At 40.3% G+C, this 25048-nt stretch overlaps 1 protein-coding gene across 3 annotated transcripts in view; it reads left to right on the top strand.

Moving 5' to 3' along the window:
• The window catches only part of Met (MET proto-oncogene, receptor tyrosine kinase), a 109335-nt gene that overhangs the window by 20037 nt on the left and 64250 nt on the right, over nt 1–25048 (top strand). For all 3 annotated transcript variants that reach the window (XM_076913673.1, XM_076913672.1, XM_034519059.2), the window contains exons 2-3: nt 3557–3605; nt 11493–12709. In XM_076913673.1, the coding sequence (XP_076769788.1) occupies nt 11507–12709 (1203 nt within the window). In that variant the 5' untranslated portion in view covers nt 3557–3605; nt 11493–11506. The remainder of the gene's footprint in view (nt 1–3556; nt 3606–11492; nt 12710–25048) is intronic.

Here is a 25048-nt window from a genome sequence, read left to right as displayed (position 1 = left end):
CAGTCACAACATGCCTGATCTTTGAGTATTTTATGTAAAGTTGCGTTTATGCATTTGACCTTGTGTATAAAGTCCCAAGTCCATAAGTATTTTTTCACTGGAAAGTTTTTCTTGTGATTTGCAAGGAATAAATGAATTGTTATGAAACTGCTGACCAAAAGGGAAGAATGAAAGAAACAATTTCACTGACTCATGTATGCTTAGAACATGGCGGGATACAGATAGCCAACTGTTAGTGAGAACCTCCCTCTCTCCGTGTTTCAACTCTTCTGCCTGTAGCACCAGCTTCACACTCAGGCTGGCTCTCCCCACACAGAAACAAAGATGGTCCTCAGACGCTCCAAGGTGGTGTCATCTGTAATGTTTGGAATCTCTGAACGTGAGTGATTCTCTGCCAGCATCCATATGGCTGTCCTTGCTTTGGTCGTATGTTCACCCTGACTGAGTACTGGCTCAGAAGACTAGCTCATTGAAAAGCCAGTCTGGTGAGCATCCTCCCCCTGCAGTGAGAAGTGAGCATCATGATTGATAGGCAATCTCAGTAGATGGAGTAGCGAGGGCTTTCAAAAGAGCTGCCAGAGGAAGAAACAATAGGAACTGAGCAGATATAAATAAGTGTTCACTTAAGCACTGTGACTTTTGAATACAACCTTTTCTCTAGAATTGCAATGAACTAAGCACAGTTCAAACAAAATCGTGTATTTTTTTTTAAAAAATTAGAAAACCTGAGGGGACCTTGATTCTATGTATACCTTTAGATAACATTTCATTCTCTTTGAACACACATGTCATCTGCAAAAAAGTCAGAATGATGTTTGTCTTATGGCTATAATTAGGAAAAATTATATAATTGAATATATCTTGTAAACTAGAAGGTGCTTTCAACAGAGTAATGTGACTTCTGAGAAAAATCTGTCCCTAAAGTGAAGTTAATTGGGTCAAAGTTTATGAAGTTTTCCCTCCTTTAAAAAATGTAAATGTCCCATTACACCTGCTGAGATTTTCCTTGAGGAATCAGTCCTTAAATACAACGGTATGCATTTGCTGCTGATAGAATTGTTGTCAGGTATAGATGCTGCTCAATCCAAACCTAGAGAACTACCATATTGCTAGATTTGGAAGGAATGCTGTGACCAAAGCAGAGTTGAGAAAACTAGAAACAGATACATAGGTAGTAGAAAAGAGTTGAATGGTGGGTCGGAAGGTTGGGCTGAGCTCAAATTCATAGTTAACAAGCTATCTTTCATGAAGAGACTCCTAAATGCCACAGGCTTAATGACCAAGATGGCACAGAGATGCTCGTTCCTAGGAAATGTTTGTTCAGTGAGCGTATTCTTGCTACCAACTGCAGAGAAATAAGGAAATGTTTTATAGGTGATTCGGTTTCATCTGCTATGTGCACATTTCAGGGGAATGAATTAGTCAGTTGGTTGAATCATCTTTGTATGTTTCATTTAGTCAAAAAACTCAGCTAACTGGCTAACACTATTTCAGAAAGGGAAAAAAGGGAAAAGAAATGGAGAGAAACACATTCTGTGTTGAAAGTCTGATTCAGACACATCACAGGATTTAATGGGTTAAGATGGAAATATATAGAAGTGAGAATATTTCTGAAGTCACTGCCATCATAAACATTAAATTTTCTGGCACAGGCCAGTTTGGCATAGAGCTGGGGGAGAAAGTCAGAGTGGTGAGGTTAACATGATTCTCATACATTCAGGTTGATAGCATCGGAGTGACGGGTAATTGTAGAAAAGCAGCCCCAGAGATCAAAATTGTTACAGTTGGAACATACTTCGGTGTTGATTTGGTTCATTTCAGGAATGCCAGTAAATATTTCATAACCATCCCAGGATAGAAGGACAAAGCTCTAATGTGCAATATTTGCCAATTCCTATGAAACAACACTCCTATCATGCTGACTTTTAGTTGTCAAGATAAGGTCACTGAAATACAAGTTGGGAAGAAACTCACAAAGTAGGTGTAACTAAGCCAGTACCTGGGGGATTTAAGCATGCTACTGGTTCAAAACTCACTCTATAAACTGGAAAGATGCTGAAGCCCAAGAAGTTACATGACTTGCTCTATGTCATACCACTTAGCTCCGTTGCCACAACTGACGCTAGGTTCTGCTACTCAGGATTATGACTGCAGTACGAGGAAAACACTGTAACTGATTGCTAAGTTCATGTAACTCTACAGCCTGGCTACATTTCCCTTCTTTGAACTTCTTACCTTGAGTTTAAGCTGCTGTGTGATTGTCTCTTATTTCCCACCACTCTTGTGTTCTCACTGACAGTTGGAAAGTAGTTTAATCACCTTCGACTCTTCAGTCCTCTTCCTGGTATCTGAAACGTCACAGATACCCATCCATGTTTTCTGAGTCTCTGAACAAATAGTGATACTAGAGAACACTCATTGACTTACCCTGGGCCAGACATTGTGCTAACATGTACTCACCAAAGAATTCAAAGAGTGCAGCCTTCAGAAATGAGGTGGGTCCCATAATGCACCCGACCAGAGTATATGTTTGTGCACTAGGCACCAGAGTCTGCACATGGCACTCCGCTCTCACCAACACACACCTCTGTAAACCGGGACAAGTCTTAATTAACTGGAATGATCTGGAAAAGGGGCATGTGCTAAGTGATTAAGAGCATCCTTCTTCCCTGCTCGTTTACTTTTGATCTGCCGTCCTCTCCAATGAGATGACAAAAGCTCGTTCGTACATTTGGTGAACTCCAGCTCATTAAGCGTTGGCACAGTGAGTGACACACGTATAAACTTTAGAGCACGAGTCTTAGTTTAAAAACATAGGCAACTCCTCAGATTGTAAAGCAAAATAAAGATAACTCTGAAGCTTCTTTCACAAGAGAAAACCTGAAAGCCATGCACATTCAATGATGCATTAATGGGTCAACTTGGATGAAAATGAGTTATAAAGATTGTTTGGCCTTCCCTTAGGAAGTAAGCATTCATTTATTTACTTTAATTTTTTTTAAGAAAACAGAGAAATAGTGTTCTCATTCTTGGAAGATAGACTGACATATGTCATGTTAAGAAAAGAATGGGTTTTTTTTATAAAAATGTACTCTGGACTAATATGACAATTTTTCTCCAATCCTTACTTTTTATTCCTTCTTGTTTCTCTCACCGATATCAAAAAAATATTCTAGTATATTTCAGAACAATGAGAAATACGCATAAAAATAGTAAGTTCAATTCCGGTCTTCATATATACTCTAAAATAGCCAAGTATCTTCAAACTATCCTCTCTTTTTTATACTTAAAAAAAAAAATCACATGAGAATATTAAACTGTGGGCGCAGAGGTGGGTGAATGACCTTAAGTCACATAGCAAGACAGGGAAAGGCTAGGATCAGAGCTCTGATGGAGAAACGTCTGCTCCGGCTGTGATCTCTCTCAGTGTTGATGAAGCATCTAAGTGTGCAGTACTGTGTGTTAGGCATGGAATTGAGTCTTGGTTCACACTGGGCGACTTCTGTCAAGAATGCTCAACCAGAAGAGGATAATAATCATACTTCCTTCTTTACAGGATGTTTGTGGAGAGAAGTCTGACGGTTTAGCAGAACAACTGGCATGTGGTAAGCACACAATGCAAATTTTTGTTGGTTTTATTATTATATGGCTTGTGCCTCTTCCAGTAATTTATTTTATTGACGCTTTCCTTTGCTCGCTGGTATAACTGTGGTTTTCCGACTTTGTTACACATCCCCTCAAAGCCTATATCGACAGCCAGATACCGCCACATGGACCCCGAAGACCACTGTGTCCTCAACTGTCTACCCTAGGTTTCTTCTCTTTCATGCGTGTGAAGTGGTAGTCAAACCATGTCAGTTGTACCTTACCTTAAAGGTAAGACATCTTAGCTTAACGCTATTCTTTTTAATTTCTTGCTGGTCTCCATTTGCATGCTCTGCTTTGGTTATTTTTGCACCTCTTCCTCCAGCTGAAATCTCTAGTTCCTCCTTCATATCCTTTACTTGGAACACATGTTCGTGTAGTCTGATTTACTTGTCGACCATGGAGTTACTACGTTCTGAGTCTTCACTGCCCCTGTATTGTTATGTAACCCCTCCTCTCTGGCTCTACATGGCTTTCTACGTGGACCCTTTGGCCTCTCCTATGTTCCTGGAATCTTGGAAATACTTGTTTGGAATATTGCATCATCAGCTTTATCGCTCACTTGTACCTGTCACCCCACTTCTCAGACGCTACTACTTGCCACCATGCTGCCTGTGCCACACGCTCCCTACTCTGCTCTGCAGAAAACCACTGTGTCTGTGAGGACACCTCACTCACTGTCCTTGAGGAATGAGTTCTAACCTCGTTTACACTCTGGTTTCCTCCCAACTCACACAGCTTTCTGCTGGCTAACTCGTTGCTTCTACCGATGGTCTATGAGCTTTCCAGAGCAGGGCACTGTGTTTTTGTTGGTACTGAAGCAGTGTTAGGTAAAGAAGGGAAAGTCTTACAAATAAGTATACATCCATCTTTCCTACAATTTTTTTTATTAGATATTTTATTTACACTTCAGATGCCATCCCCTTTCCCCATTCCCCCCCCTTAGAAAACCCCTATCCCATGCCCCCTTTTCCTTTTTGCATTTATACATTTTTTTTTAAAATAATGTTAATCATAAGCGTTATAAGTTTGGAATTGTTCAATCAGAGGTGTAACCCACTGACCAACCTAGATATAACAACTATCTTTGACTGGTGGAGATACATGAATATCTGCCTCCCTGTCTCCCCCCTCTTTCTCTCTTTCATCACCTAGCTTCTCCTCTCCTCCTTCTCCTCTTCTTACTCCTTTTCTTCCTCTCAGTACTCCTCCTACCTTAGCTCCTCCTACACATCACCCTTCCTGTTAAAATGAAACTTTTCTCTCAAAATACAATTAGAGCATAATTATGCCAATTTGTACCAGTGAGGTACAAGATAGTCCTAATACCCCGTCCATCCTTTTGTTGACTAACCAGCACCTCTGTCATCTATCCTAACTAAAACATTTAGTTCTGAACCTGGCTTTAGGATGAATGTCAGCTGACGACCATCCACTCAAATTTTTTCTCTTATGGTAAATAGCTGTAAGTTTTCAACCCCATCAGAAATCCAGAATGACTGAGTTAACTATAATTGTGGGAAGCACAAAGCATAGCTTCTAAAACTTAGCCAATTTATAGAGACCTCTGAACACCTGAAAAGCCCCTATACTACCGAACGTTGGAGCATCAAATCTTCAGCCTTCTGGCCCAGAATCATCTGACAGACCTTGGTGATGCAGGATTATTAAGGACTGATTACTCTGTCTAGGCAGATATAATCAGTCGACTATTCTGCATGTGTGTCCTTTTCTGGACAGTAATTTGTCTGTAGATGGAGAGAGGCAATTCTTGCCTAGTGGCTGTTACCACACAACTGGAGTAACTCCAAGAATGCTCAATTTCTTCTTAGAATCCACGACAGGAAGCTGTCAGGAGCAGACAGGTCTCTAATCAAAATGAACATTAATATATAAATATTTGTAGCGTCAGTTCTATGGACTTCTGATGTTTTGAAAACCAACTATCCATGTAAGGTCACCTGGACTGTTGTCTGTTCACTCCTCTCAGCTATTTCTAAATAAAATATGGGAAACACCCTAACAATAAACTCAAAAATATGAATTTGCTATAGTCCCTTAACTCATAGGTTAAGCGTCCCAAATCAGTTAAAAAGGTTAAAAAAGGGCTGGGTCTAGGCACTGTATTCCTAAATGTGTTATACAGGCACAATGCCCATGAGCGTATCAATATTCATCTCATTTTTATATTAATAGAGGCTCGTGCCAATGAAAACCTAAATTTGAGATCAAAGTAAATTTTGTACCATTTAAGAATTTATAACTTCATCTTGATAATAATTATACAGATTTCTACCAATAGGTTATGGCTATGCAATAAGTCCTAGCTAATCCCCCCTGTTCCAACAAAACCACTACTTGTCCCTAGAAAGACAGACCATTATTAACCACATTAGTCCCCAAGCTCAGGGAATAGGGGCGCTGACTCTTCTTTAACTTCTTCAAGCTGATTAAGGGCGTTGAGATTTTAGAAGAGGGGTTGGGGGGAAGAGTAAGTTGATAAGCCTCTGATGCTGTGTCTTCACTGAATCCAGATGGAATTCCAGGACATCAGAGGTTTGGGCAGGTCTGCTCAGTATGCTTGATGAGTAGATACACCAAGGCTGTGTATTCTGCAATATACAATTCTCAGAACAAGTTTTAGTATCAAGAAAAAAAAAATTTCCCACCCCCAAGGGGCTGACATTTTTTTTTAAGATGTTGGTTCTGAAGACTTTTTTTTCCCGCTTGTTAAAATTGGTTGTAGTATTTACATTTCAGATTTTATCCTCTTAGCCTACTTCCTCCCACTACCCAGAAACCTCCTATCCCATCCCCCTCCTCATGCTTTTATGAGGCAGTGACCGCACCTACCCCCCCTCACTATCCCCTCCCCACCCTCACTATCATTCCCCCCCCCACTGTGTGTTCATTTTTTTTTTTATGGGACCAAGAAACTCCTCTCCCACCTATGTCCAACAAGGCCATCCTCCCCTACATATACCTCTGGAGTCTTGGGTCCCTCCCTATGTGTTCCCAGGCTGGTGGTTTAGACCCTGGGGGGCTCTGGTTGTTTGGTATTGTTGCTTTCCACCTGGGATCAATAACCCTTTCTGCTCCTTCAGTCCTCTCACTAAGTTCTCCATTGGGAAATCCCTGATCATATCAGTGGTTAATTGTGAACATTGTCCTCTGAGTGTGTTAGTCTTTGGCTGACCTCTAAGGAGACAGCTATATCATGCTCCTCACATTATGCACTTCCAGCCATCCACAACAGTGTTTAGATTAGGTGACTGTACATGGGGTGAATACCCAGGTGGAATGGTCTCCTGATGGCCCCTCCTTCAGTTTCTGTTCCATGTTTTGTTTCCCTATTTGCTCCCTTGAGCATTTTTGTTTCTCGTTCTAAGTAGAACTGAGGCATCCTCTCTTGGTCTTCCTTCTTCATGAGCTTCATGTGGTCTGTGGGTTGAGTCTTCACTAATCCAAGCTTTTGGGCTAACATCCGTGGAGATATGTTTGTATAACTATCTTCTTTTGGGGTTTTTGGAAGATCACTTTCTTGCTTTTTCTAGGTTATAGTTTCCCTCCTTGTGTTGGAGTTTTCCACCAATTATTCTTTGAAGTGCTAGATTTGTGTTGAGATACTGTGTAAATTTGGATTTGTCATGGAATATTTTGGTTTCTCCATCAATAATGATTGACAGTTTTGCTGGGTATAGTAGTCTGGGCTGGCATTTGTGTTCTCTTAGGGTCTGTATGATATCGGTCCAGGATCTTCTGGCTTTTATGGTCTCTGGTGAGAAGTCTGTTGTAATTCTTATAGGTCTGCCTTTATACGTTACTTTGCCTTTTTCCCTTACTGCTTTTAGTATTTTTTCTTTGTTTTGTACATTTGATGTTTTGACTATTATATGTCGGGAAGTATTTCTTTTCTGGTCTAAACTATTTGGAGTTCTGTAAGCTTCTTGTATATTTATGGACATCTCTTTCTTTAGGTTAGGGAAGTTTTCCTCTATAATTTTGTTGAGGATATTTACTGGTCCTTTTAGTTGGGAGTCTTCCCCCTCATCTATACCTATTATCCTTAGGTTTGGCCTTCTCATTGTGTCTTAGGATTTCTTGTATATTTTGGGTTAGTAGCTTTTTGTGTTTTGCATTTTCTTTGACAGTTGTGTCAATGTTTTCCATGGTATCTTCTGCACATGAGATTCTCTCTTCCATCTCTTGTATTCTGTTGGTGATACTTGTGTCTAGTGACTCCTGATCTTTTTTTTTTTAGGTTTTCTATCTCCAGGGTATTGTCCCTTTGTGATTTCTTTATTGTTTCTACTTCCATTTTTAGATCCTGCATGGTTCTGTTTAATTCCTTTTCCCGTTTGGTTGCATTTTCTTGCAATTCCTTAAGGGATTTTTGTGTTTCCTCTTTAAGGGTTTCTATCTGTCTACCAGTGCTCTCCTTAAGTTCTTTGAGAGTGTTATTTATGTCTTTCTTAAAGCCTTCTATCATCATCATGAGAAGTGATTTTAATTCTGATTCCTGCTTTTCTGGTGTGATGGGGTGTTCAGGGCTTGCTCTGATGGGGGAGCTGGGTTCTGATGATGCCATGTAACTTTGGTTTCTGTTGCTTATGTTCTTGCTCTTGCCTTTTGCCATCTGGTTAACTCTAGTGCTGCCTGTACTTGCTGTCTCTGACTGAAGCCTGTCTTTCTAGTTATCTAGCTTGTGTCTGATCTCCTAGGGTCCAGATGTCTCTGTGATCTTTTCCAGCTGTACTGATTATAGTGGTACCTCTAGGATGCCTCAGGATATGGTGCCTCCAAGGTAGTAGTCCAGCTAGGTGTCTGCTGTTCTAGGTGCAGTGTCTCCTCTAGAATATCTCAGGATATGTTGTCTGAAGCTCTGAGTTCATTTGTTCCTCTGTGGCTCTGGATTGAGTGGACCTTCCAGTATGTCTCAGGTGGAATCCGGGGTCCACACAACAGCAGACTTGGCAGAGGTCTGATCCAGGCCTCAGATCTGGGAACTAGTTTCTAAGACACTGTCCAAGTTAGAGCGCCTGGGATCCCTGCTTCCTCTGGGTTCTTGGAGGTTGGGGACAGAGCTGCCACCCAAGATCTGCTCAGTGCTCTGGCCCAGACTGGAAGGAACCAGTGTTCCGGGCTGGGAGTGACTTCCTGGGTCCTTTTGGTTCCCAGTTACTCCCTGTTTAGGGCGGGCCCTGCTGTCTGCTTACCTAAGATACTGCCTGAGTTCAAGCACCTGGGATCACTGCTTCCTCTGGGTTCTTGGAGGTTGGGGACAGAGCTGCCACCCAAGATCTGCTCAGTGCTCTACCTCAGACTGGAAGGCTTTCCTACAATTTAACAATAAAATCTAAACAACTGCTGTTGTCTTCTGCTTGTTATTCCTTGGGTGAACATTCTACTTCCTCAAAATACACATTCCTGTGCACCTTTACAGCTCCTGTAAATTTATTGAAACCACTCTTTGAAGGTCAACAAATAGCTCTTTCCTGTATGAGCTAGGTGCCTTTTGAGACCCTTGCCTGGCTTCAATCACACTGAAACAAAGCTGGCTCTTGACGTCTCAATGACCCGAGCTTTCTTGACTCTTCATTTAGTATCTTTTAATGTAGCTATTCACCCAGATTTAATTCTCATTGGCCATCTCCTTTTTCATCTAGTCCCACCCACCGTGACAAGCGTGCCAACCTAGGTTTTAGTTATCGCTTTTTTGCAGTTTATTTCTATCTCGGAAGTATCAAGTAGACCGAGTCTTGAATTTGCATCCCTTCCTGATTCCACTTCCTCTTGTATCACTCAAAGCAGATGTGTCTCACCTGGACCAGTCACGGCCCTCATCCATAATGGCAGCTTTCCTCAGAAGCCTTTCATTATTCACCTTGGTTCCTTGGCATAGATGTTCCATCTGCTCAGAAAGTTCATTTTCCATGTATTGCAAGCACCTGATTCCTGATAAATGACGTGACCCCTCCTAATCATTCCTATAGTAGACCTTTATACTTGGTTCCCGTTACGTAATTAAACTCGGCATGCTTAAAATCAGCATCTTTTCGCCACCTTCCTCTTGCTGCCTGCCATGCTGTTGTAACTCAGTCTACTCCTGCCCAGATGACTTCTGATCACCCTTACCTTCTTTTACTAGCTGTATCCAGGTATCAAATGCTACGTACTGAACTATGCCTCACTGTCTCTCTGTTCTTAGGGGCACTGCATTGCTTCTGGCCCTGTTTTACTTCACTCCAGGCCATTATAGTTGCCGGTCAACCATTTCCTTAAGACTCCTAATTTTTAGAAATGCAAGAGAATCAGAGTCAGAAAGTATGGAGTAGGTTCTTGGTTTTGAACCAACTGCTTATCTTTTATTTACACAGACATTCAGTATATATTAGTTGAATGCCAAGTTGTGTTCCAGGCTTCTCTGTACCCAATTATTGAAATACAGTAATGAGTCAGACAGATGCTGTCCTCCCTCTTCTGGACCTCACGACATGATGAATATGTGCCTGTTCCTCATAGCATAATCTCATACAGGGACCATCTCTCCCTCTCTTGATGCTTGTGGTTTGGGGTTTGTCCTATATGGGGTGTCTTAATGCCGGGTAGTATAGTCAGTCTGTGTGTTACATAGTAGCCATTTTTTACGTTCGCTGAAAGGCAGGGACCATGTGCCATTTTCCATTTTCTATAGTGTAAGCACAGAGATATGCACATATTAGTTGCTTGGTAACTTCGGTGTGGTTTCATAGATCCAAGGTTAGTAGTCTTTACCATCACTGTAATGGCAAATATGTTTTTAAGCGTTATTCAGCCCTGCCAGAAAACACAGTGTTAGGTAATTAGCTTTCATCCTAAAGTCTCTCTTTTGCAAAACAATACCCAACCCCTGCCCGAAATATTATCAGTAGAGTTCACATGTTTTTAACCTGTGCCCCTTATATTTTTCAAAACGGAAGAACAAACCAGTCATAATCCCTGGGAGAAAAACTGGTCCAATTGCATACCACGGAATACTGAAATAATGTTCTTTTTTACTAAAGAGCGTTTTGACTTGATAATGAACAATATGTTGTTTTTTCCTGGGAAATAGTTCTAAAACTTCAGTTCCGAAGATTAAATGTTACTTTTACACATTTCGGCCTGCTGCTTGTTTTGAAGTCTTGGTGATCTTGCATTAAGCATTTGTCTGTCTGAAACAATAGGTTAACTATAGCCAAATTATAACCATACCTTTTCCCTGCACACACACACACACACACACACACACACACAGAGCCTATAAACAGCATGTGATCGCTTGCTAGTAGGATTTATGATTGTTTTCTTCCAAAAGGAAGCTAAATTTAGCCTCGTAATTCTACATGCTCGCAAGGAAACAATGCCTCCTGTGATTTCTAGAATAAATGAATCTGAGCCACAGTTCCTTTACTTGACTAACCAAGAAAGTTTAAGTATCAACCTAGTCATTAGCCACAGATATGAAACCACATTAAGCAACCAGCAAGGGGTTAAGACAGAATGTGCTATGTTTCTTATTGAGCTGCTGAATGCCTCTCAGTTGCTGCATGGCCTCAGCACAGAACATTGTTTGCCATCACATAATGGTCCTTGAAAATTACTCATTCGTGGCTTGACTTCTAAAATTAAACTATGTGGAGTCATATCCAGCCCTACAGTGCATCTATATATGAAGCTAGCTAGCAGTTTTTCTTTTCATTCTATGTAAAAAAAAAAAATCCAGTTAGGAAATATTATTTCTGATAGGGGAGCTGGAGTCATGCTTCCATTTTTCTCTTTGTTTCTAATGACAACTAAAGGGCTCTTGCCTGAATGTGTCTTGGCAGATCAACTCCTCACAATGAAAGCTCCCACCGTGCTGGCACCTGGCATTCTGGTGCTGCTGTTGACCTTGGTGCCGAAGAGCCATGGGGAGTGCAAGGAGGCCCTAGTGAAGTCTGAGATGAACTTGAACATGAAGTATCAGCTTCCCAATTTCACTGCAGAAACCCCCATCCAGAATGTCATCCTACATGGGCATCATATTTATCTCGGAGCCACAAACTACATTTATGTTTTAAATGACAGTGACCTTCAGAAGGTATCTGAGTTCAAGACCGGGCCCGTGTTGGAACACCCAGATTGTTCTCCTTGTCAAGACTGCAGCAGCAAAGCCAATGCATCGGGAGGTGTTTGGAAAGACAACATCAACATGGCTCTGCTTGTTGACACATACTATGACGATCAACTCATTAGCTGCGGCAGCGTCAACAGGGGGACCTGCCAGCGGCATGTCCTTCCTCCTGACAATTCTGCTGACATACAGTCCGAGGTTCACTGCATGTTCTCTCCAACTGTGGATGAAGAGTCAGGCCAGTGTTCTGACTGTGTGGTGAGTGCCCTGGGAGCCAAAGTCCTCCTGTCTGAAAAGGAGCGGTTCGTCAATTTCTTTGTGGGGAATACAATAAATTCTTCTTACCCTCCTGATTATTCATTGCATTCAATATCAGTGAGACGGATGAAAGAAACCCAAGATGGTTTTAAGTTTTTGACAGACCAGTCCTATATTGATGTCTTACCAGAATTCCGAGATTCCTATCCCATAAAGTACATACATGCCTTCGAAAGCAACCATTTTATTTACTTTCTGACTGTCCAAAAGGAAACCCTAGATGCTCAGACTTTTCATACAAGAATAATCAGGTTCTGTTCTGCAGACTCTGGGTTGCACTCCTACATGGAAATGCCTCTAGAATGTATTCTGACAGAAAAAAGAAGAAAGAGATCCTCAAGAAAAGAAGTGTTTAATATCCTCCAAGCTGCGTATGTCAGTAAACCGGGGGCCAATCTTGCTAAGCAAATAGGAGCCAGCCAGTCTGATGACATTCTCTATGGGGTGTTTGCACAAAGCAAGCCAGATTCTGCTGAACCCATGAATCGATCAGCCGTCTGTGCGTTCCCCATCAAATATGTCAACGACTTCTTCAACAAGATTGTCAACAAAAACAATGTGAGATGTCTCCAGCATTTTTATGGACCCAACCATGAGCACTGTTTCAACAGGGTAAGTCAAATAGGCTTCTCACTTAAAGTTAGGTATAAAAAAAATAAAAATAAAAAGATACGGAAGCTATTCTGTGGTTGATGAATATTTGCAAATATTCAAAATATTCACAACTTCTTTGTAAGAAAAATTAAGGAATTGATCTTGATTAATGATTAAAACAGTACCTTATGAAGTTAATGTAGGATTGAGGAGGTAGCTCAGTCAGTGAAAAGGTTATTGTGTAAGCATGGGGGTTAGAGTTGCATTACAGGAAACCATGTGAAAAAAAACAGGTGTGGCAGTCTATGCTTGTAATCCCAGCACTAATATGAGAAATGTCTTGACCTCACTGGTCAGCCAACCGAGCCTAATTGACAGTCTCCAGGCCAATGAGAAAGACCTTGTCTCAAATGAATTTAAAAAAAACAAAAAACAAACAAACAAACAAAAAAAAAAAAAACCAGGTTCCTAGGGAGTGATAACCAAGTCTCACTTCTGGCTTCCATGTGCCCACACACACACACACAAACCCATGTACACACACACACACACACAGAGAGAGAGACAGAGACAGAGACAGAGACAGACAGAGACAGACAGACAGAGAGACACAGAGACAAAGATAGACAGTCAGGCTAATATAACTAAAAGAATAAATTACTTTAAAGCTTAGATTTGAATTCCTGCCCAATACTTTTTGTTCTGGATTGATGATCATTAAAAATTGTATTTTCACAGGAAAGCATAGAAAAATTATTGGTGGTTTTATTTAAGTAAAGTGGAATTTGCCATCTATAAGTAGAAAATTATTTTTCTGCTAGCCCCTTGATCACTTTGTGGCAGATAAAGAGCACCAACCTAGGGGGTCCATTTTGATCTTGGAAGTTGTTGTGTTGAGCCTAGGTTTACACAGAGAACATAGCTGTGCCTCTTAACACAGGGACCCTCAGAGACCAAGCTGAACAAATAGTGTCACTTTGAGTCCTATTTAAATACATTTGGGCTTTGGAAAAGTGTATCTTGCCCAAGTGGTTTTCAGTCTAAGAAGTAATGGGCATAACTGCAACCTGGAAGAGCAGTCTGTATGTACTTGATAAGAGAATATATGTAATTCTGCTGAGGGGGACCCAGGGCACATGAATTCAGGAACATGAGCCAGCTCTCCATGAGCCTGGGGTACTTTCTCACATGGAAAATTATTTCTCTGTTTTATGGAGCTCAGGAAATGTAACCTTTGGTGAAACACAGGTAAAGCTTCCCTCCTTTCACCTCCACAGTCTAATAGTACACATAACAGGGACACGCCAGTCCCAAATAAGACATACTGCCCACCCGCATATTAAATATACACTATAAGCTCTGTGAGGTACAATGGAATTCTTCATCAGGCTGATCTTTTCTTTCAATAGAAAATACTACAAAAGAATGGTCGAACACTGAAGGCCTTTCAGAAACCTGGCATTCAGAAATGCAAGTGTGATGCTCATAGCATCTTGAACAAAAACACTCTACCCACAGATAGCAAGCTACTCGAGCAACGCAAGTTTAAAGAACCTATTGGGAGTTCCCCAGGGCTTCCAGGGCATATGCCCTTGGTGCTTGGATTTTTTACTGCTAAACATTAAAACGAGCCTTGATTTTGCATGGGGCATACTGATCTCTTATCTCCCTGCTTTATTTTGTACATTTCAGTCTCCCACTTGCAAGAGTCCTTACTCATTTTAGAAAGTCTCAAAACCCTCTGAACTTTATCTTACCTGCTTTGCCATTTTGTAGTGTTCCAGGGGGAACAAAGAGGCAAGATTAACCAATAAAATGCAGGCCAGTTTTATCATGAAGGAAAAATACCCCAAACGCCACACCTGAAACTATTATCACTCCCATCGCACAAAATTCTTGCGGGAAACAAGATGTAACTTGCCAACAGTCTTTGTGAAAGGGAAGCCAAGTTTCACGCTGGCCAAATTCCATAAAAAGAAATACCTGTAAACCTCTCTCTCTATTTGCCTGTTTACCCTCTCCACTTACTAATGGCTGAAATTCTGCTGAAACTGAGACTACACACATTTCTTTTTCACATATCTGGCCCACAGAAAGAATTCCAATAATCAGCGTATAGTCCTAGCTTTGTCCTAAATGGCAGCAAGACCAAAATGCTTTACAGGACTTAGCCAGTTAGGAATAAGATGATCATCTAAGCAATAAAAGGACTCCAGTTTTTCTTGGCTTATTAACTTGGCCATATATCAGGTAACCTTCTAATAATACCTTGGAATATAGTCTTTATTTTTAGTATGAAGCTTCATGACTAGAAACTCATTGATTAGTTTTCCTTTTTAATATCTCTAGTACATAAATGAACATAACTTGAGTGTTCTTTGGACAAGTTGAAGGATGCTATGGCGGTACCTTTCTACTTAGGTTCCTGCCCAGTCCTCAGTATGTATGAGAAGATCCATCAGAGGGACTCTTTGTCCTTCTGTCTCCTTGTCATACAGAAAATGTATTTCTACTGTAGGATCAAGCACAAGAGTGCCAGGGAAGACCAGGGATCCAGCAGATGTTTCAGGCGCAACTTATTTGTTGATGGTCAAGTCATGTTGCTTTGTCTCCCCTCACATTTCGTGAATGTATCTAGCCACAGTATTTACTGGCATCTTCTCAGATCTGCAACAGGAAAGGCCCCTCTGAGTCATCTGACAATTCTGTGAGCACATTATCTTTTACCTGTGTCTTAATTGTGCTTAAAAGCTTGTCTCTACATATAATGCTGATGCAGAGCTCATCCTAAGCCACCAGTGTGCATCCATGGAATACCAGTGCTGTTGCTCATAAGAGACCTTCTGTAAGAACGTGGTCTTGAGTTTCACAATGCACACATTCTTTTCTGTTGAGTTTGAATGTAACTCTTAAAGGGCTTATTTACAATGATATCTAACTAGCATTCTATCAGTTTTCATATCCACAATAATTTCAAATTCATTTTAAATATCTTTCCTGACTTTTTTAACCCATTCACCAGTTAACCTTTTTAAGCATCTTAAATTAATATTAATTCATGTTGTTCTAGGCTAGTGCATATTCCATTAGGAACATATTACTGTGCAAAATTAAATCACTGAGAAAATGCCCCTTTAATATGGAAACTTGGTGATAATTCAACCTTAGAGGGGGGAGAGAAAACCCTCTTCCTTCTATCTGGAGATAAACAGCATTATAAATTGATTCATTTACTTCAAATTTCTAGAATTTCCACCAATCATACATAAGAAATTTGTTAACTTGAAATCCCAGAAAGAAAAGTTTAAAAACACATTGAGATGATTTCTGCAAATTCAAATCAATGTTCTTTTAAATTAATTATTTTATTTATTGACACTCCAAATGTTCCCCCCTCTCATTCCCACCCTCCCAGCGTTCTTCATCCCATCCCTCCTCCCCTTTGCCTCTAGGAGGGTGCTCCCCTCCCCGAATCTTGAATAGGAGAATATTTTTAAAATCTCACAATCAATAGCAATCTTATTCTGTAAGTATACTATGTATTTTATTTGGAGACCTGAAGTACTACATTTTAGAAATGATTTTTGGTGAATGTTGTGATAGGGAAGGTTTTTTCTGGACTGGTAATTTCACTACACTGTTTTTCCTTAGAGTCCTGTTATCAAAGTTTCACTCTATTATATAAACATTTGAAAAGGTAAGCTTGCAGTAAATATTTTCCCAATGTCTTGGTCTCCTTCCTTTCTTTGTTTGTTTGTTTGTTTGTTTTCATACATACAGTATATTTTGATCATATTCTTTCCCTTGCCCAACTCCTCTCCACCTCCCTACCCACCCAACTTTGTGTTCTCTGCCCCCACCTCTCTCTTCCTCAAGAAAAAAGAAAAGGAAAAACAGTAAGACAAAACATATCAGACCTAAGGAAAAAAAATCACATGGAAAAACATGGAGTCTGTTTTGCGTTGGCCAGCTATGCCTGGGCATGAGGTCCTGTCATGGAGTGTGGTTAATAGATTCGGTGACATCTTGGTGATCTTAATGATGATTAGTGGGTCAACTGAGTGAAACTAATGCATTTGGTACCAGACACTCCTGAGTGAAAGGCCTGGTTCACAGCACACTTGCTATATGACTTCTGACTGCTCCTTAACTTCTTGCAGTTCAGGTTTCATCTGCGACATGCAGGTAATGCAAGCTAGTTCACAGACTTTGGCAGAATGTGCGAGGATTCTGTAATGCATCTGGTACAACAAGATGACTTGTAAAACTCTCTCCTGGGGAATCAGTGGAACCTAAATGGTAGGAGCGTGAAGCCTAAGATCCAGGGTCAGCCTTGCACACCACTGTGTTCTACCTCGTGACCTTGAGAACATTATTTACATTCTCCAAGCTGTCTGGCCTCATGCTGAAGCTATCATGTAGACAAGTACAACAATACCCAAAACAATTCTAGCTTGGTCCTAGGCTCACATTAAATGACAGCTATTGCTATAAGGAATGCTTGTCTAAAGAGAAGTGAACTCAAATGACTTGTTTATTTCTTTTTTAAAAAAATGCATATTGCAGTTCTGTTCCTCATGGGAATCTTTCACTTCCCTCTATATATATTATAAGTGGCCAAACTTCATCCAAGCTTAATTAGTCCATATCTAAGTGGGCTGACAATGAATGGGACAACAACTGAATCAAATTGCATTACACTCAAGACAGAAGTCTGTCTCATTCTCTGACTTAAAATTTAAGCTAGCCGTGGCCAAAGCAAGATATCCTGCTTCTATACTTAAAGTGAAACGTTGCGTTAAGAATTACACAATACAGCTCCAGAAGAAAAAAAAAAAAAGTCAACCTCCTAGGTTGTTTTTATTGAGCTTCCTTGTTTCTCAAATACCACTTGTACTACAATTCAAAGAGTAGCCAACTGCTTCCCAAAATAAAGGAAACTAGAGGTAGTAATTTTCCATCTCCGTCCTGGAGTGCCAAAGTTAAAGGGTCACCACTCAGAGCGGTCACGGAGAGAAAGGAAGGCAATTAGAACAATTTTCAATAAAAACAGCAATCAAAACAAGATGCAAACAAGGAATATCCAGTCATAGGCCCTAGAAACAAGCCTTCAGTGATGTTTCTTATCACTACCATAAAGATGATGGATGGATAAAATTGAGTTACATTTAAGTTGTAACGAAAGAAAATAATTGCAGTGTTCCATCAGGAAACCACAAGGTCCATTATTGATCTGCCCTCCTCGGGGCATGTCTTGTAATATTTAATAAAATAAACAGAGATTTATAACTCTCTATAGGCCGCGTATCTATAATCTCTCACTCTATTCAAACTGTGGATGCGGAGTCAGCTTTAGAAATAACATCCATGTCATTTGATTGGTCTGGCAAGGCTTATTTAGACTACAGGGCTCTCGAGGGAATGCATTTTGTATTAAGGGTGATAAATGTAAAGTCAGATTATAAAGCTGTTTTTTACTTCCTGTGTTCGGGAATGAGAGGATGTCGCCCTGTATGTACACTGTTACCCAGGAGTCTTTATTCTTGATATTAGGCAGTTCTCCAAACTTAAACATGAAATATCTTGGTTGTACAGCAAATGTAATTGCTACCAAAACAAAATCTTGTAAGACAGAAAGTCCTTGAGGTCCAAGGATTGGATCTACTTTACCTTTTTAACAACCTAAGTAAAACCCTGTTTTCTCTTGCTTCCTTTCCCTGGCTCTCTTCTCTCCCAGACTCAGCACATTGCTGCCTCCTGTCTCGTTTGAACTCTCTGTGCATACAAAATGGCATAGTGCATTTTTTTTTTTTTATTTAAGAGAAACTTACAATCAATTTCTTCCCAGAATTTCAAAACACCCTCTGAGTTCATTGGCAACACCCTAGGGGGCGGGGTGTTTTTTAAAAGGTAACTAATGAGTAGTGATTAGTGCCTTTTGCCTTTCCCCCATCTTCCCATTAACCCCCTTAAATCGTCACATGTCTGTTCCCGACCCTCTCCCCAGAAAAGATTTTAAGATTTCAAAGCATGATGCTGTCATCATGTGAAGGCAAAAGGACTTGGTTAAAGTTGAAACTCAGGCCAGACATACAGGCAACGTTTACCTGGGATGGCACTGACTCAGGATGTGAGTAACAGTATCTCCCACGTGTGGGGTAGTTGAGGTTACCCATGCCCCTTGCATTTGAAGAGTGTTTCCTGTCTGCTCTGTCTTCTAAAGCAGGGCATGACTGTGTTAAGTTGCTGATCCCTAGATGGTGATTCATTTGGGGAAATTGCTTTGTCAGACAAAGTCCACAGGAGAAATCAATCTTAAAATTGACTTTTGAAAAAAAAAAAAAAAAAAAGGCAAAAATTCTGAGGCCAGAGCACTGAGATTTGAAGTCTTCATTCCTACAATGCACGGTTGGAGATTACCGGAAGCAGGTAGAGCCCCTCATGTTGATAAGGATAATAACCTACTTGTGTAATAACAAATTTTTTTAAACTTACTATAACATCTCAAATCTTGGGTGTCGCACTCCTCCTCCAGACTTGTGTAATCAGAGGCCATCCCTCCCTCTGTTCTTATCTCATCTCTCAAACAAGAAAGACAAGGAATTTAGAGAAGACTTGAAAATTTTTTGCCGTTGGTTACTCTTGGTTTGGCACAAATATGAATACAGCGCATTTAAAATGAGCAAGTGTCCAGGAACTGCTTTAAAGTCACACCTCCAGCGCCCACCTCCACGCAGGGCTGCAAAGTATCAGGGAAATGAAACCAAAGGCTTCGCTACTCTTGAAGTCAGTACAACTCCCTGAACTTAAAATCATGGATGTAGTCAGTGATTCTAAGGTCCTGAATAAGGTCCGGTCTGCTGATTATATATCTTTTCAAACTAATCTGTTCCAGAAGAGTTCGTTTGCATGTGAATCGCTGGCTGAGCAGTAATTGACTTCCTATTCTAAAAGCTAGGCTCTACCTTAGGGAAGCAATTTATGGCACTTCACCTGGTAGCCAGGCTAACATGGGAGGCAAAGGACTGTGTGTACACAAACACTTCAGGAAGATTTTCCAGTCTTTCAGAAGGAGATGGAAAGGGGAATGTCTAGTGCATGCTAACATAGAATAAAAGTTTGTTTTAACCATCCTCCATGTTCATACATGGCTGCAGTTGGGGTATAAATGATACCATCCTAAAACAAAATGATGCGTTGTGAATTCCAACTGATACCTGACTTCCCTTACTTTATTTGGGTGTGTCGTCAAAGTGATCATCAATCAGAGAACATGAAATGGCTGATGACACTTCAGATTATGCTGCAGGTAAAAAAAAAAAATAAAAATAAAAAAAGAGGTGAATTAAGGTCAGTTTGAGTTTGGAAGGCTCTTTTGTGGAGATGACTTTATGAAAATCCATCCAGTCTGTTGTGTTGTGATTCACGGTGCCCCGGAATGTAGGTCTTCGGTGCCAGGAACGTCTAAGTTTGAAGGCTAAATTTTAGACTGAGAGTTTACATTGAAAATATCTGCTTATCCCTTAGCATCTCTCAAGCAGTTTACAGCAACACTCAACGTGAAGGGCCACTCAGAATTGGGGGACAAAGCAGAATTGAACCGGCTCACCAGCTCAGAGTGAATCAATAGTGCTTAGAGCTAATGCACTAAACAGGACAAGCACTAATGCAGCAGCAGTCGATAGCAAAAGCGCATGCCTCTAAAGACTACCTTGACAATGAAATGTGCAATATTTTCCATTTATTTTCAGCTAATTACATTGCAAGCTTGTTCTCAAACCTTATTAGCTTAAGCAAAGTGCCAGAAACCTAACTGTTTTATTTAGGCCACAGAATGAGCAGATCTTCCTAAACACCATTTTCAGCAAGAATCCGAAGAAAGGATTTATTATGCAACCAGGATTCCATAGGAAGCCCAGTAGTTGCTTCCTGGGTGCTTATTGTGCTGGTAAGACAGTGGTGAGCCAATCGTATGTGACACTCTTCTTCATGTGGCAATGGATGAGGAGAGATGGCAGTAAATGACCAACTCACTCCAGCAAACAAGATGTCCTGATAATTCATGAAATATGATGTGGCCTGTGAATACAAATGAGAGGCAATATCCAAATTTTATGATTTGATCTTAAAAGAAGACTTTGGAGTGATTAAAATTAACTTTTACATAACGCTTACAATGGTATAAAAGTGCATTCTATCTTTAGTATATTTAGTTTGGGGCAAACGCATGCCAAGTATCTAGTACACTAACAATCACGACCTATTTCATGGCCTTTTGTCTAAAGCATAAACTGCTGTATTTCCCTTTAACTTTTTAAAATGACTTGGATCCGTTAGAACACATTATTTTCTACTTAACAAAAAATATCAGAAGGTGTAATGTCCTGTTGGGAGTTTACCTTTCTTTTAAAAAAAAAATATATTCTGTTATGCAAAATTGTCAATGTGTTTTAATGGAGCTTGGTGCGAAGTGGGTAATGTGTGCGTGGCTAGAAGCTACAGACCTCGTTTCAGCTGTGCTCACTCACTGCCTCATGACCTAGCACGCCATCAGCTTCTTTGGAAGTAAATGGGGTTTCTGCTGGGCTGGATTATTTCTCCGTTGGCTCCCTGCCTCTCTTTGTGTCAACACTCAGTATTTGCGAAGACATTTTTTTTTTCCTTCTGCACATGAAAAGGGTTCTCCCATTACTCATGAGTCCTGTGACAAAGACTCATGCAACTCAGAGAACGCACAAATAAGTCCTTTTGAAGCCCTCAGCATTGTAAACACCAATAGAATTTAAGGCAATGTGATGCTGAGGTGGCCCAAGTCACATTGTCCTTCTGTATCTGCAGAGTGTATCTACCCTGCACAATTACCTCCCTTTTTACTGTGTTTCCTCCTCATGAGGATCATGTGGCTGAGAGGCCAAGTGGGAGCCAAGTGCTCCCAGGACTCATGCTCATCTTATGAGCACCTCCAGAATGTCTTCCCAGGACTCATGAACATCTTATGAGCACTTCCTGAATGCCCAAGTGTGTGCCCCACAACCAGGGCCATCTTTGTGCTACCAATCCTTTCATCTCTGGTACATGTACACTAAGCTTTTATCTCTCTTGTTAACCATCTTCGTCTGCTTATGTGTTTAATCATGCAGATATCTAAGTGAGGAGAGGTCTCAGACGGGAGGCGTTTGCCGTGCTTTACTACCAAGCGTCTGCATTGTAGATCACAGACAATACATGGTGTCAGTTTGTTTGTAGAGGGCTCTCAAATAGTCTGTGCATTTGAACAGGAGAGAAAGATCATACAAGTCCCAGGCATGCACAATCTCAGTAAAGTTTACGCAAGTATTTTTACGAATAAATTGTAAACAGTGTTTTCATCATCTGCATAAGCTGAGAAGATCTGAAGTGCAGGTGTAAAAATAGGCTGACGTATCTAAAGAAATGCTCACCTTTTTCTGTGTTTGTCTGTTCACTGTTGTTTGGCCAAGAAAGAAGTGGTGTTTGCCAAGGGAATAGGAGGTAGTTAATCTTCAGAACTTGTTCCTGTGCCTACAAGTCAGGGAGGTCATTGGCTTGCCCCTTCCTGCAATGCAGCCTGTAATTACAGGCAGAGGACTATTTATTTTCCAGTAAAGTGACCAACTCTTGAATGTAATAAGACTGTTTATAAGAGCTAGTGGATGTAAGAAATACATACAATTTTGGAAAAGACAATGGGAAAGTGAAACTATTGTCTTCATATTTTGAATAATATGAGATAGTCTGAGTCTCTAGAAATGTCCTAAAGTGCAGTAATAAAGGTTAACCTCAGGTCACATTAAGTAGTCCCAAAACTTAACATCTTGAATTATTATGGGAAGTTTACAATAGAATAGAATAAATCTGATAATTCATTAGGTAGAAACTAATTTGTGGCTCCACCATCATAGTAAACAAGAAGCAATAACTGTATTAGTAAAAATGATTTAGAAATATTTCTACTTTGGAAAAGAGCAGTTACATTGGGTTAGCTGGAGACACTGTGGGGAAAAAATAGCACCATTTCTTGCTCTCAAATTTGCTTTAAGAATAATTATTATAAAAGCAGTGATTCCAGGTAAAATTGGGTATGTAAATTGTGACAACTTTTCCACCTACTAAAAAGAAAATTTCCTGTTGAAAAAAATGAAACAAAACAAGAGCAAACCTTCACATTTTCCTAGGATCTAGGATGAAGAAGGTGACGGCCATTGGTGTCATTGTGATCCTAGTGAAAAGACAACAGGCTTACAGAGTGTATCTCAGTGGTCAACCACTTAGAATTTGAACACCTGGATTTTCATTACTAAATACTGCTTTTGTATGAAAGCTTTCCCTGCATGGTCCTTGGAGGCAGTTAGAACTCCCAGAACCTTATTTAATGCTCTCTGTATTAGAGGTTCAAGGAATAGTTAAGACAGTCAAATTTTCCGTTTTGTCTGTAACATATACTAAAATATCTATCTGAGTGAGTGGATGGTTAATTACTTCAATAACGAAGATAGTATAGCTTCATTTTACCTTTCTTGCCTTAGCACAGCTTTTATTTTCTACTCTACGCTACAGGCAAATCACAAAATAAATTGCACTATTGTTTGCTTAAGGCTCTGTTTCCTTCGAACCTTATTCGTGTCTATCAACCTCACCCCAGTTCCCCAGTAGCTCAGGCAAACCTCTACTGGGATTAAGTAATCGTTTACACAACCTCTCTCATTCATTAACCCATGTTGACATTCTCCTTCTGGAGCCCAGCCTTGCTTAAGGATTCCTTAAGCCCTTACCCAGCTGCTGATGTGGGTGCAAACGACGCCTATTTAATCAAAAAATTTAATATTTCCAAGGAATCATTTGGCCTGCCTCAGCCTTCTTCGTGACCACAATCTCCCATTTCATCTTCAAAATAAAATCTAGATTCTTTCCTAGTAAATGCATAGTTCTAAAATCCTTAATTTCTTTCTACGTATTCATAAAGCAGAAATAGAAAATATTATTGCTTCTAAAAAAAAAAATCTTTCAGTGTGCTAAAAAACGATGCCAGTAAGAGAAAATTAGATCATCCTGGATCTGTCCTCATCTCCACCCAATCTGCTTGTCTCCCAAGTACCGATGATGTGGTAATCTTTCTTGAAAGTAGCATGTGTTTATAGCTGCGACTTTAGAAAGACTCTGGGGGCTCCCCCAATTGCTTCAGAGCACAATCTAAACTCATTTGTTGTGATATTGAAGGAGTGTCTTACTTGGGCCCTGGTTTCCTTCACATGGAGTAGAATTCCAGTCAAGAACTAACTCTTGGCAGAGGGTAGTAGAAACCCCTGACTTGCATAGCTGGTCACTTCCTGGCATTTCAGTGTCCCACCATGCCTATGCTAAGTTACCACTGATACAAGTTTTGTCATTGAATAAAACTAGGGAAGAACTTGAACACATGGCTCCGTGTGCTGGTATACAGCAGCTCAGGTGTGACTTTGGGCTCTACCCTATACCTGGGCTATCACTGCTGTAGTGGATAGTGTCTGTGAGTCTCCCTCGCAGCCCAGTCTTCTAATGCCTGTTCCATGGTCAGCCTCTGATTTCCTTCAACAGTCATTTTGTCAAACTCACATTTCTTCTCTATTCTTTTTTCATTCTCACTTTAGATACTATCTTTCCCAGGACCTATTGGCAAGATTCCCTCCCATTCCCTCTCCCCCCTATAGTCTGAATTTTTCTGAGTGATTTTTGTTACCCATTTCGACCACATCACCTCCAGAGTAGTGTATGTTCCACTCAATGTTGTTATTCTCTTGATATGGGCTATGGATTCTAGCTCCATGTATCTGGTGTGGAAGACAATAGCCTGAACAAAATGCATTCAATCAAGCAGATGATTGTAACACAGATCCATGTTTCAACTGGGCTATTAAAATATTTATTAGTAAAAATAACATTGTCCCCCAAACTACCTTTCATTCTTCCCCTTAAATCTCTAATAGCTAATTTATAGAGTAGTGGAGTTTGAATATTTAAGTCAACACAGGAGAAACTAAAAAGTTACATTTCTTCTAGCCTATGCTTCCTCCTACATTCTTATGCATTACACATGCACATTTGCACTCTACCCAGTTTAGAAAAAACTGATAAATCAAAGAGAGAGAAATATGAAAGAAGATGAAGGTGAGGAAGATGGACAGACAGAAATTATAGAACTTTCTCGTGACCTGAAGTTGGGAAATTCAAGCCATTAAGAATATTTAGAGGTAGGACATCTTTGTTCCTTTAGGCCTTCTGGAACATTCCCAGAACTGAATGATACTATCAGGGTGAGATGCTTTGGAGAACATCTAGTGGATAAGGCTCGAGTTACACTGT

Source organism: Arvicanthis niloticus, chromosome 15 (genome assembly GCF_011762505.2).
Source record: "Arvicanthis niloticus isolate mArvNil1 chromosome 15, mArvNil1.pat.X, whole genome shotgun sequence".
Lineage (NCBI taxonomy): Eukaryota > Metazoa > Chordata > Mammalia > Rodentia > Muridae > Arvicanthis > Arvicanthis niloticus.
The sequence above is the reverse complement of the archived record's forward strand: the minus strand, read 5'-3'. Positions and strand labels throughout refer to the sequence as shown.